Consider the following 12,721-nt stretch of genomic DNA (forward strand, 5'->3'; position numbering starts at 1 on the left):
CTTACATTAACCAGGTGACACAAACGGGACTCCAGATCAACCATAATGTTGCTCCGTAGCTGCTACATGGCTGTAAAATAAGCAAGTTAGCTAACAAGTTTCCCACATTGCGATATTTTTTTTCTAGAATTGCGAAGGCAGGACCCACCCCACTCTGTCTCCGATTGGCTTATCCTGATATTCTCATCCTGACTCCACCCAATCATCACTCCTCATGCCTAAACCTGACAACCAAACCAACAAAGGTGACGAGCACTAGCCAATCAGAGGTAGAGTAGGGTGGGGTATGCCTTCGCCATCCTATGAAAAAAATGGCTGTCATATCAGTTTAAAAGGTGATGATAAGTCAGAGTTGTGTGTTTACAACTTGTTTCTGCTGCCCCCAAGTGGCCAAAAAGAAAAGTGCAGATATAAAGCGACATCAACGAGAAGCCTTGAAAGTGGCAACTGAGCAAACTACATCCAAGGATGATTTTAAGTCCAGAGATGAAGACGAAGAGTTCAGAGGAAGTTCATCAAACAGCTGATCCGTGTGAGCCGGTTTTCCTTTGCTAACGTTAAAGAGAAGAGAGCAGAGAGTGAATTTAAAGTTTGTTAGTCGCAGATTTCAAACATTCGACCCAACCAGCTGGAAAATGTTGTGAATAAAATCTGGATTTGACTCTCGTCCATGTGCGCTGACGTCCTGCCAGGCGCGCTGATCACAGGTCAGATGTTTTACGCTCACTCAGTAGTTCTGTCATAAATACGTTTCCATACCCTCTGAGGGCCCGCCAGCTGTCACAATGATGAACGGCCCCAAACACACGAACTCGAAGGGGAAAGTACAGTAAGAGCAGGTTTACTCACTGGACTGTCAGACTGAACCTGGAGGTACTCACATCCTGTACTTCAGTACAAGTACTAATACCACACTGCAAAATGAAAACAAATGTTGATAGATGATACAGTTACAGATTATTCTTAAACTTGCTTGTAGACAAATTGCACATTTCTGCATGATCGATGGTGCTCCGATCAAAGGTCTCACTGAGCTGCTGAGTTACAGCATTTTAGGATCACTTTGGCTCGATTTTCTAAAGAGTTTAATGAGTTTTAAGGTGCAAAACTCTTTTATGCAAACAATGAAACTGACTTGCAAAATTCTCAAAATGCTGTAAATTACAATCAAATGCTCAGTCAACAGAATGCAGCTAACACACGTTAGCATGTTTCAGTGCTCATTAGAAAGAGTGCAGATCACAGAATCAATGCAAAATGAGTTTGAAGTGTGTAAAGTGGTGATTACTTCACTAACATGAAGCTTCGTCCAAAATTCAAACTCTAAGTACGTTTATAAACACACAAAAGATGTGGTCAATAAAAGCATGTTTATTGAGCAGAGTTTATGAAGTGTGTCATGTTCTCCATTGCATATTGTGTCTGATGGCATCAAACTAACATCCAGGAGGATCATGACATAAAAACGGGTGCCATGTTTGTAGTTTTCTGTAGTTTTTACAAGCACAACATGCACACGACGGAGGACACGAGGTGTTTTTGAGTCGTCACGTCTATCTGCAGATGACAGAGAAAAGAGACTCGCGAGTCTGTTGATCCCACAGTGAATCACTTCAAACACCGAACACATTTCTGTCACAGTGAAGGTGCAAATGGACATGAGACAGGAGACAAACACTCACAATTTTACAGTTTTAACCACCTGAAAGTTTTCAGGTTGGAAGTGTTTTTGGTCTATTCGACCTGGGTCTTACTTTCATAGTTTTGGGCCTCATTTAATCATTAAAATAGTTACGACAGAAAGGCCAAAACTACGGAAATAAAACCCAAGTTGCAATTAGTGAAGCAACAACTAGTTTTAGAGCAGAAAATCTGCAGATGAATAGTCTTTAAAATGTCAGAAAAGAGTGAAAAATGTCCAGGGTGACGTCCTCAAAGGTCCTTTCTCGTCCAGCCGATTCCAAGAAATTCAGTTTATAATAACATAAAACAGAAAAGCTGCAAATTCTCACATCTGAGAAGCTGCAACCAGAGATTTATTTACATTTTTTCCTCTGTTTTCCTTGAAAACCGGTCGTTTCAGCTCTAGTTGTGACAAACCAAAACTATCCTTTAATGTCTTTGCCATCTGACCTTCATGCAGCATAAAGTGAGTTCAGGCTGCTGCAGAATCCACCGCTCTGCGGAGCGACACCAGGCTCCGACGCCTGTGGAGAGCAGCTGGCTTCAAGACTCCGCCGTGGCCCCCGTCGGCTCCCCGAGGCGCCCGGGGCTCGGAGGGGGGCTCGGCCAAACATCCAGCATTTCATCCAATCGCTGAGGAGCTCACAGGAGGGACTTCACCAGCGCCACCATGTGGTCAACGCCACACGCTACATCCACCACCTGACCTGGAACAGTCACCTGCCAGAAAATCAGAGAACACGCTGAGTTTGAGGAAAATAATCGTTTCAGTCTTTTCATTCTACTTTGATTTAAACAAAGAAGAAGTCCCTCTTTATTCCAATCGGTCAGCTTCTGCCGTTACACAGTACATCAGCTGCCCGACATTCACTCTTTTGTTTGCAGGACTAATATTGAATCAGTGTTGTCTTACTCGCCACGGGAAGTACTGGTCGTCTCTCTTCCCAATGCCCAAACAACCTCGAACGTTCTTCCCCCAAACGAAGAGCTCGCCTCGACCTGCAAAGCAACCATCAAAAATGAGCCCGCTGTGACACCGAGCGCCTGCAGGGCCTCGACGCAGGGCAGCTGCAGTGAGCGGCAAGTCAGAGCTTTCAGTGGGATGATCCCTGAGACGTGCAGAATAACATAAAAACAGCCAACATAGTGTGTTTGTCAAAAAGAACGCGCTGCATGAACGACGGCAAAGCACAATAACTACATCCATAATAGATTCTCAAACAGTTCAACAGGAGAGAAGATTGATCATGTCTGTGTGGAAAAAATGAAGCTGATTTTAGGAAATGGACCATTTGAGGCAAAGTCACTGGTTAAAATACTTCAGTCATAAAGGGTAACTTTGGTCTTTTCAACCTGAAATAGCCAATATATCACTCTTGCCAAATCAACCAGACTCCATTTACAGAAACAGCAATTTTATCATTGTACTAGCCATTTCATTAAAACTCAAGAGAAACAGAATGAAACTCAACAAAACCTTCTTGTTTCATCTTTCTACTGTTCCAACAGTCCACAGATCTGGTTTGGTCAAAATAAATCATTAATTTACAGAGTTAGATGTGAAAATATTCCACCTCTACAAACAGTTTTCACTGCTTCACTGATGTCCGCCCTCTCTCTCGCTCCTGTCCCGAATTGGTGAATTTAGGGTTTATTTCAACCAAACCACAGTTGGTCAAGATTGTTGGAACAGTGAGAAGATGAACCGAGAAGGTTTTGGTGAGTTTTATTTTGTTTCTGTCCAGTTTGAATGAAATGTGTTCGCTGATGGTAAAATTAGTGTTTCTGTAAATGGAGTCTGGTGGCTTTGGCGAGATCTATACAGCGGCTGTTCCAGGTTAAACAAAAAGGATCTTACTCCTTAACAAAAAGGTGTTTCTCTGTTGGGAGCTTTTCCATAACGCTGTCAGACACCTGAATAACAATTTGAGCCTGTCAGTGGCATAAACAAACACTTTCAGTGGACGCACATTGACAGTGCGAAGATGCACAGAGGGATTACTTTGCAGCATGTTTCACAGCTGCCGGCCGCAGCGCTCTCGATCAATACTGGAAAAAATCCAAAGATTGTTGTCCCCATTAGTCACTTAGACACAAAAACAAGGGAAAATAGTGTCCTGGTTAAAAAATACCCTTGAACTTTTCTTGTTGTTTCCTGGTTTAAAAGTCTGAGACACACTAATAAAAAGTGGCTAAAAGGTTTTTCAGTCAATCCTTCGCTGTTCACGGTGACGACAGGCCGCCGATTAAGTGATAAAAACCAGACAAGAAACGCAGCAGACTTCTGGTTCAGTGCCTCAAACATTCACGCCTCACCTTTAGCATTTCAGACTGGATGAGACAGTTTGTGAGTTTAATTTCCATCTTTTATCCTCGCTGAAACGATGAGGCTCCGCAGGATGAAGCTGATATTTGAAAGATGAAGCAGAAATCATGTAAACTCTGTGTTTCACTCTCTCATCCTCTCACCTGTCACTGCAGCAAAGTGGTTGAGGCCACACCTGATCTTGGTGACGGCGACGGACGGGTTGAACTCTGAGCGTCCAAACAGCGTGGGGGGAATCATCTCCGGGGTCGACGATTCCGACAGTTTGGGTCCTTTTCCCAGAATGCCGTAGCCCCAAACAAACACCTCGCCTTTATCTGAAGAGTCAGAGACACAGAAACACACATGCTGAGATTGCTGTTCCCCAAATCCATAAAACAGACCAACCCTGGACAATATGTACATGCTAATCATCATCGTACTCTTTTAGCGGTTAGCATAGCCAAAGATCACACTTTAACCAAAAGGAAATGATGCAATATGTGCCAAGCCAACATCTAACTTCACAAAGACACATCAAAACGACCAGTTTACCTCCATTTCCTCTGTGTATTGAACTGTGGGACAATAATATCTATCAGCAGTACTCTCAAAATACCCGTCTGTAGTTTATATACTGCATCTGAGAGTAGATGCTACGTGCTGAAAAACCTTGAAGTGGGACACAGCATTGAGAGGCTACAACTAAACGCTAACATGCTTTTATTTGGCATGTATAACGTTCATAATCTTAGTTTAGTGTGTTAGCGTACCAACATTAGCTAATTAGCACAAATAAGCTATTCTTTTGGATATTTTAGTAAAACACAAAAGCGTCAACCTGCAGGTGGCGCTACAGCAAAAATCAGGGCATCACCATCGGCAACAGGGTAACATGAATCTCTGCACAACGCGTCATCTCAATCCATCCCATAGCTGTTGAGATATTTCAGTCTGGGCTTGACAACAGATCACATGTGAAAGCCAAGCTGCCTGTAACATTTAGCACTGATGCTAAGATCCTCCTCCTTGCATACAAAGCCCTTAGTGGGCTAGCACCAAGCTAACTGCTAACTGCAATTTAAAATGGGTAGCTGCGTGACATATCCCTCATTTATAATGGCTATAATGGTGCCATATTGTGCAGTACTGCACAATAGTTTAGGAGCGATTTGCTAAATTGAGAAAGTCGCTAAAATATCTTTACTTCTAAGCCGAGAAGTAGCACCAAAGATGGATCAGTCTGCTTATTTTAGACCAGTCAAGGCTGATTTCCGGCTCTGAGACGTTTGAGAAATACCAGCTCTGGTTTCTGAATAGCTGTGAACATCAACAGTCCCTCTAAAAAGCCCATTAGAGACAGAAATGATCCAGCTGGTTGTCTCATCTCTCATTAAAGCAGCATTAATAGAGGAAAACACAGATTCTGGATGAGTAAAAGCTTCGGCTCTTATCTCACACAGATGTTTGGCAGAAACAGTTGGTGGCAGCCCCGTCATACGGCCTGAAAGGTAAACAGATGCCAGACACCAAAAACTGTGAACCATGACGCCACCAAGAGGCCACGTGAGGAGTCACTCCTCCGACAGCTTCCAGCTCAGTCACTCCTACGAGCTCCTCCATTCAGCCGATAAAACTAAACCAGTCTGACCGACGCTCGCAGTTCAAACGCTCTGATGGTGTTTTTGGGTGCATGCATGTGAACTGACCGTTGAGAATGGCCACCTGTGTGCCTCCACACGCCGCCTGGACCACCTTTCCGCAGCCTTTCAGAGGAAGATGTCGAGGAGAGTTGATCTGGAAGGAACAGATAAACAGGCGTTGAGTGATGGTGAGAAGCGGCTGCTGGTTGACACGTCTGTAGCTGGTTTCTCTGGTTTCCGGTTTCTATTATTCCTCTGATGTGTGATGTTTTTCCCTCTTTCTCCTGTTGCATCCAAACAGCAGCGTTTTGAGTGTGTGTTATAGGGCTTCCTATGTAGAACATCACTTCCTGCAACCTATACATATGTAAACAACCTGTACAGCTGGACAGGTGATGGACAGGTGATGGACAGGTGGAAGCAGAAGCCGACAGAGCCATGAAACAACTGAGCAGCCCCCCGCAGCCCCGCTCAGGCACATCTCACTCATATCATCCAGCCGTCGGCTCCCCTCACCTGCGTGGACTCGGTGACCGAGGCCAGCTGCAGGTATTCAGAGTTGCCCCACCCATACAGCTGTCCGTCTCTGGAGACAGCCAGGCTGCAGTCTCCATACGTGCTGATCTGCTGCACCTCCACCCCAGCCAGATCCCCTCCGACCTCCACCGGACTGGAGCTGATGTTGTGGTGTCCCAGACCTGCAGGACGAACAAGAACCAGACGGGTGCACGTTCATCAAACTGCTAAAATTGTCTGAATCTTTACACGAAACTCAGGCTCTCTGTGGCTTTGACATGGAAGATCCTAATCGGTCAAGTGAGGTGTCAATGGGAAGGTCAGAGGGCAGCACGCAAAGTACATCTACTGGATTTCTGACTGTGCTGCTGATGCACATTATTGTCCCACAATGCAATGCATGAGGGAGCTGGAGGAGCTGCTCACATCTACAAAAACTAAAACACTTTGAAGACGGTGGTGAGAAAACTGTCAGATATCAAACCTTTGAAAATACTGTTTGAATCATTGGTGATATTCCAAAGGTGCGTGTACTACGTGGATTTATTGTACATAATTACTTTGTATACAGTCAAAGTCTAACGACAGACATTCGAGACGGACCGCCAGACATCCCTGCAGAAGCTCAAACTCGTACCGAATACTGATGAGACGAAATGTTTTGTTCTCAAGAACACATAATACCATCTCCCATCTGTCTGCCATCCACACGTAACAGCACTGAAGCTGCTCAGTCTTATAAATATCTCAGAGTTTCGTTCGACAGCAAGTCTTAATTCTAAACCTCAAGTGGAGCAACTGGTGCAGAATCTGAAGGTTTTTTATATCTGAATAAAGCCTGATTTCCTCTGTGGAATCAACAATGGCGTCTGTGCCCGAAGGCTGCTCATTCCACCTCAAATCATCCATCACTGCGTTTCAGTGCAGGAGATAAATCGTCCAGTCTGCAGTCATGTCGTCTGCTAAAGACGCCTCGGTCACGTCTCAAAGGACTCCAAAACATGAGAGTTCACCACTTTGCATGACTTTAATCTTCAGAGTGTGTGTGTTTGAATCTCCTCCTTGGGTCTCTCCTTCTACAGAAACCGTGATCTCGCTGGGATTAAAGAATAATCCAAAACATAGATTGTGCTGCACAAGAAGCTTGTACCAAGTTTTCTTGTATTGAGTTGTGTGACTGTGTCTCAGTTCAGCTTCAGTGCTGCAGAACTGGCTGCTACAGAGAAGACATTTTTCATCTTGCTTTCAAGGTTAAGAGTGCTGACTGCGCCCAATACAGCAAACTGTCACTGTGACACGAAGTGCACTGACCCGTCTGTCCATCTGCTCCCCATCCACACGCCAACACTCGCCCTGTCTCGGTGAGGAAAAGGCTGTGGTCCTGTCCACACGCCACCTGGAAACCAAACATGGCTCTCAATCAAAATGATCGAACCCCACCTGAGCGCTGATACATGCAAACACACGACACACATAAAATCTGATCTAAGTCGACTCCAGAGTCACATTAAGAACGTAAACAAGTGCAAATGTTAACATGGGCAGGTGTTGGTGCACTCCGGCTACATGACCTGAAGGTCTGTTACAGGAAGGGGGGCCAGAACCATCCGTCATCACAGCTCAGACTGCACTCACCTGGACGACCCTGCAGCCGAAGCCTTCTATCTTGTGAATGATGTGACTGCCGCTGTTTGGACATGAGACAGAGAAATGAGCGATCCATCATTCGAGGACGGCGAGAGAGGTCACACATCCGTCTCTCGACAACCTCCCGCTTGTATCAGCAAGAACACAACTCCCAGATGAACAATAAATCCGAGGCAAACAGCCTTTGAATTATTCTTTTCAACAGGTACGATGTCTAATTTACAAGTGTAAGTTCAAGGTAATGGAACAAACCTGAAGCTGAGAATTTTTGTCACTGTTTGTTCTCAAGGTCAAGAATGAAGCTTAAAAACAAAGGCTGGAAAACACATTTTTCTGATAAGAAACCAAAGGCACATTAAAAAAATAATCCTGTCAGCGCTCTCTGCTGGACAAACTGTGTAATTAAAGTCCAACATTGATGCTGAAGTAAACTGAGTCTAAAACTGCAAACAAGCAGCCAGAATCCTTCACTGAGGTATTTAAATTGTGGTTTAATGGATGTAGTGCCGAGTCTTTCCAGAGCTTTAGTCTGAAAATAAAACGATTCTGACACATTTGACCAAGCAGCAGCAACGAGTGCTTCAGGACAAACCTGTAGACTTCATCCTCAACTATCCTCCTCCCACACTGGCCGTACGCGTTGTTTCCCATACTGAAAACTGAAAACAGAGAGGAGGAGGTAAAGGACAGAGTCTTTACTGAGTCACACGGTGATGATACCACACTTCGGCCCTCATCAGACCAAACTCCAGCCAGAAATCTGCTAATTAAATGCCCAACAGCACAGCACATACCAGATAAAACAAGTGAAGGCCTTAAACACACATGAATGAGCCGTTCTTTCATTTGGCAAATGTCCAAAACATGAAGAAGACTCATTTCAACTGAATTCATGAAGTAAAATAAAATCTGCACATACGTCATACGAAGTCGAGGGCAGCAAAAGAGACATGGTCCCATTCTAAAAACTGAGCTTTCATTAAGTGGCGCTTGTTAGAACATCTGTGTGCTAAATCACTGAGCGGGCCAGCAGACCATTATGGGCTTTTAGATGAGATTCAACAGCTGCCTGATAATCATTCATTCTCCCTGAGAGGTGGGAGGAGGATGGTAAAGGACGCACAGCGCGGCAGGAGGTTGTTAACAACCCGATACCAGGTGTTCTTCCTCTTCCCACAAGCTGTGACGAACACTCGGCTGCCGCGTCTCCTCTAAAAAGCCTTTAGTGATTTATGGCGATGATGTTGACGTCGAGCAGCTTGTGCTGCATCGAGCTGGTGCAGGACAAGACTCTTACCTCCCTCTTGGTTGGTGAGGACCAGGGAGTGAGCGCGGCCACATGCAACCTGAACCACTCTGGTCTGCAGAGGATCCACAAGAGGAAGAGCCACCGGGGAGGGTTCCAACACGTAGTCGTAGCTCTGATCTGCAGGGACGTTCGAAGAGACAGGAAGCAAGCTGCACTGACTTCATTCAAGTGGTAGAAACCAGCAGTGTCGATTAAAGTAAAGTGTTAAACTAATCACCAACTATTTTGACAATTGATTAATCGGTTTGAGTGATTTTTCAAGAGAAAAAGTCAAAATCCTCTGATTCCAGCCTCTTAAGTGTGAATATTTTCTAGTTTCTTCACTCCTCTGTGACAGTATCTCTCAGATTATCTTTGGGTTCTCAGGCTTTTCACCATTTTCTGACATTGTATAGACCAATATCTACTAAATTCATCCAGAAAAGAACAGACAGATTACACAAAACAAGGAGCTAACAGAAGCTCATTCTCTGTGGAAGCAAGTCAAGCAGAGCGTTTTGTCTTACGGCGGCTGTGCTGTGTGCGTTGGAAGCCCAGCTGGGAGTCCTTGTTCAGGCCCATGCCCCACAGCTTGATCACATCTTTGGTCGGGGAGGCGATGAGAGTGAAGCCGTAACCACAAGCAGCAGAAGAGATCTGCAAGACAGCGCGTTCAGTCATAAAACTACTTCAACACGTCCTCACCTCACAAAACACACAGTCCAGACTACGATGATGCAGCAGTGCAGCTGATATGATTTGAAATCTTTATGATTGACACTGAACGATAATCATTGACATGTACTGTCTGATTTCACCTGCTCTGCCGTCTCCAGCCGGTAAGGAGTCAGCTGGTATTTCCGGGGCTTCTTCCTGCCGCTGTCCGGCACCACAAAGCTGGGGATACCCAGAGCGCCAGTGAAGCTGAAGCCCCACACAAACACTTTGTGGCTGGGCTTTTTGTGCTGGCCAACATACTGAAAAACAGGACCGGTGCTGCTTTTCTCCTGAGGTCTGGATGCTTTACTGAGTGTCGCATAACCACAGACCTGAAGCCCTGCAGTCATGTGTCGAGTGCACAGTCGCACACATGTAAGAGCCATCCTGTAGAAAGAGATGAGGCAGGGCTGCTAACTGTAATGGACAGCAGGTAATAGTTTAAAACAGTCTGCATAAAAACCAAAAATCAAGGGCCAGTTTGATGGCTCTATTTCTGTAAAGATGACCCGAGAAGCCAGTTTTACACATTTGGAGGGAGGTTGTTTTCATAATTCAAGTTGAAATAGTATATATAGTAGTATATCAGTATATCAGAACTACATACTAAATTTCCTTGTCATACAAAATTGCAAACATCTTGCAGCACCTGCAGAAATAACACGTTAGCTGTAGTATAAGGATGAAAAATAGTGGCCCTTAGAAATGTTGAACATGCTTAACGAAATCATGACGAGACAAGCAATAATAGCTTGTCTGGTCATGAATTTTAGAAAATATCTCAGCTTTAGTCTACATAGTCGTACAACCGTACAACTGTACGTACTGTGATATGGAGTGAAAATGTACAATCGCCAAATTGCGTTCACTTATTCTCACAAATAAGCACCATGGCCTTATTAAACATTAAACACAGGATACTAGGAGCCATTAAGGACTTCCAAGGTTGGTCAGGCTCTACTGATAACTTCGGCATGCTGCTGGTCTACCAAACAGCTCTAAATTTTAATCAGATGTCACATTTCAATCCCCTCACCAGCAGCAGTCCGAAATCACGTTAACTGCTAACGAGCTTCAGCTAACGTAGGAGGTTGACATCGATGAGTGGACTAACACGTGAAACAGCTAATACAGTTTAAAATGATGGTAAGATAACTGATGTTTAATGCATCCCAGTAATGCCGGATGACAACGCGTCTCGTAATCACTCGATCAAGGTAACAGACGATGTTTTACTAAGCAGGCAAGTTTGACAATATTCACGAGAGTGTTAAATTATTAGTAATATGAACGGAGTTTCACCTCGTGTTCTCTCCGCTTTTTCCACATGCAGCCACTGACTTCGGGTGAACTTACCTTTACTTCCTGTTAGGCCGGGTTTCGTAAAGACCTACAAAGGCTGAAGAACTAACTTGTGCTGTGCAGAAACTAATGTGAACCTGCTGAATTGGTAATAATAGAGTTCAATGTCATTATCGCGTGTTTGTTTATCTTTAGTTACCCCGACCCCGGAAGAGGAAAAGCCACTCTTCTTCTACGGTTATGTTTCCCTCTCTCCGTTTTGCTGTATCCATTAGTCACATCATTAAAGCAATGCGCCACCTACTGGAGCGGAGTTCACACAGGACACAACCTCTGAAGTCATTCAAGCAACCAACCAACAAAATATGACGACAGGAAGTGGAAATGAAAACATTATATTGTACTATAAATTGTACTAAATTCAGCGAATAAGAAGATTCTGTCAATAACATACAAAGCACATTTGGGGAGATGTGTGTTGTGTTACTTTTGTTACACTATTTAAAGAATCAGTTCACAGTTATAGATTTTTTTTGTCAAGGTTTTATAGGTTATTGGAAACATAGTGTAATATCATTGCTTATGGTTTTATCTGCCTTTAATGAACACCATTAAGTTCTTGATGTTTCTGGGCGAAACACCAAGGCAGAAAGAAAAGGCAAGTTCATGAGCAAGTTTAGGAGTCAAGCTCAGACATGGCCAAGCAGCTGCAGTTATCTAAGCTTAGCACCAAGCTCCCTGCAAACCACAAGTGTTTCTCTATTCAACATGTTAATATCACTCTGCAGATTTCTGCACCGTCAGTTTTAATTCCAACACATTAGTGACTCATATTCTTTAAATATGTCTGCAGAGCTGAATGGACAAATCACACCTGTGTTTGCTTTAACTGTCCACAACTGACCAATAATCTACTCTTGAGTCAGATTAGAGCGACTCTGGAAGTGGGTTAATGCTGCAGGCCTGTCAGGTGAGAACCTGACCTTCGCCTCACAGGTTATTAACCTGCAGCAGCAGACAGGAGCAATCGCACGCAGAGCCACATGAAATATGAAACACATTATGAATTGTGATTATCCCCTGTTCCTTCATTTTAACCTCAAAAAGTTCCAATAATAGCTGAAGTGTGATTTTTAATGTTCATCAATGGTTTCCTTCTCTCAGGAAGGGAAACGTGATGCTGCCCCCTGCTGGCTGTTAACCAGGAGGTCAGAGGAGGCCCACGGCTGAGAGGCCCTGAAAGTGCTCCCACTCTGATCGTAATGCTTGTGAAGCAGTTTTGATGATGATGATGATGATGATGATGATGAAGATAAAAATTATTATTTACATCTCAAATTTTGTTAAAATGAGCATCAGAAACACGTTCCAGTGTGATTTTGAATCTAACATTGGCCGTGTATGAACTCATATATTTTCTCATTGTTTTATTTTACTTGATTTAATTTGGTGTATTTACTCTATTTCTAACTGTATTTTATTACTATTAACTATGAGTAGTTTTATTTTCCATCTCATGTTCTGCATTGTCTTCATTTTCATCCTTTATTTTAACTATTGTTATCAAACCAGTGTTAGTCTTCGTCTTATTTTGCATTAATTTTCTGGTCCTGTTTTCAG

General features: G+C 43.8%; 1 protein-coding gene across 1 annotated transcript; it reads right to left on the reverse strand.

Moving 5' to 3' along the window:
* Positions 1-1,351: 1,351 nt before the first annotated feature.
* On the reverse strand, positions 1,352-11,335 carry rcc1l (RCC1 like). The gene is made up of 12 exons (XM_076750267.1): positions 11,156-11,335; positions 9,901-10,186; positions 9,610-9,739; positions 9,092-9,220; positions 8,387-8,453; positions 7,783-7,834; positions 7,459-7,543; positions 6,148-6,329; positions 5,698-5,785; positions 4,153-4,326; positions 2,597-2,682; positions 1,352-2,403 (listed from the first exon to the last, which is right to left on the reverse strand). The coding sequence occupies exons 2-12, from the start codon at positions 10,183-10,185 to the stop codon at positions 2,326-2,328; spliced, it is 1,356 nt and encodes a 451-aa protein (XP_076606382.1). The 5' UTR covers position 10,186; positions 11,156-11,335; the 3' UTR covers positions 1,352-2,325.
* Between the last annotated feature and the right edge of the window lie 1,386 nt (positions 11,336-12,721).

Source organism: Chaetodon auriga, chromosome 15, assembly GCF_051107435.1.
Source record: "Chaetodon auriga isolate fChaAug3 chromosome 15, fChaAug3.hap1, whole genome shotgun sequence".
NCBI classification, from domain to species: domain Eukaryota; kingdom Metazoa; phylum Chordata; class Actinopteri; order Chaetodontiformes; family Chaetodontidae; genus Chaetodon; species Chaetodon auriga.

What these genes read in the sequence shown, in the direction of transcription:
- rcc1l (XM_076750267.1), bottom strand. Translation starts at nt 10,185, where the DNA reads ATGGCTCTTACATGTGTGCGACTGTGCACTCGACACATGACTGCAGGG. An exon ending in GGCTGGAGACGGCAGAGCAG is followed by an intron (nt 9,740 to 9,900) that starts GTGAAATCAGAC and finishes GCTGTCTTGCAG; the next exon opens with ATCTCTTCTGCTGCTTGTGG. An exon ending in ACGCACACAGCACAGCCGCC is followed by an intron (nt 9,221 to 9,609) that starts GTAAGACAAAAC and finishes ACGTCCCTGCAG; the next exon opens with ATCAGAGCTACGACTACGTG.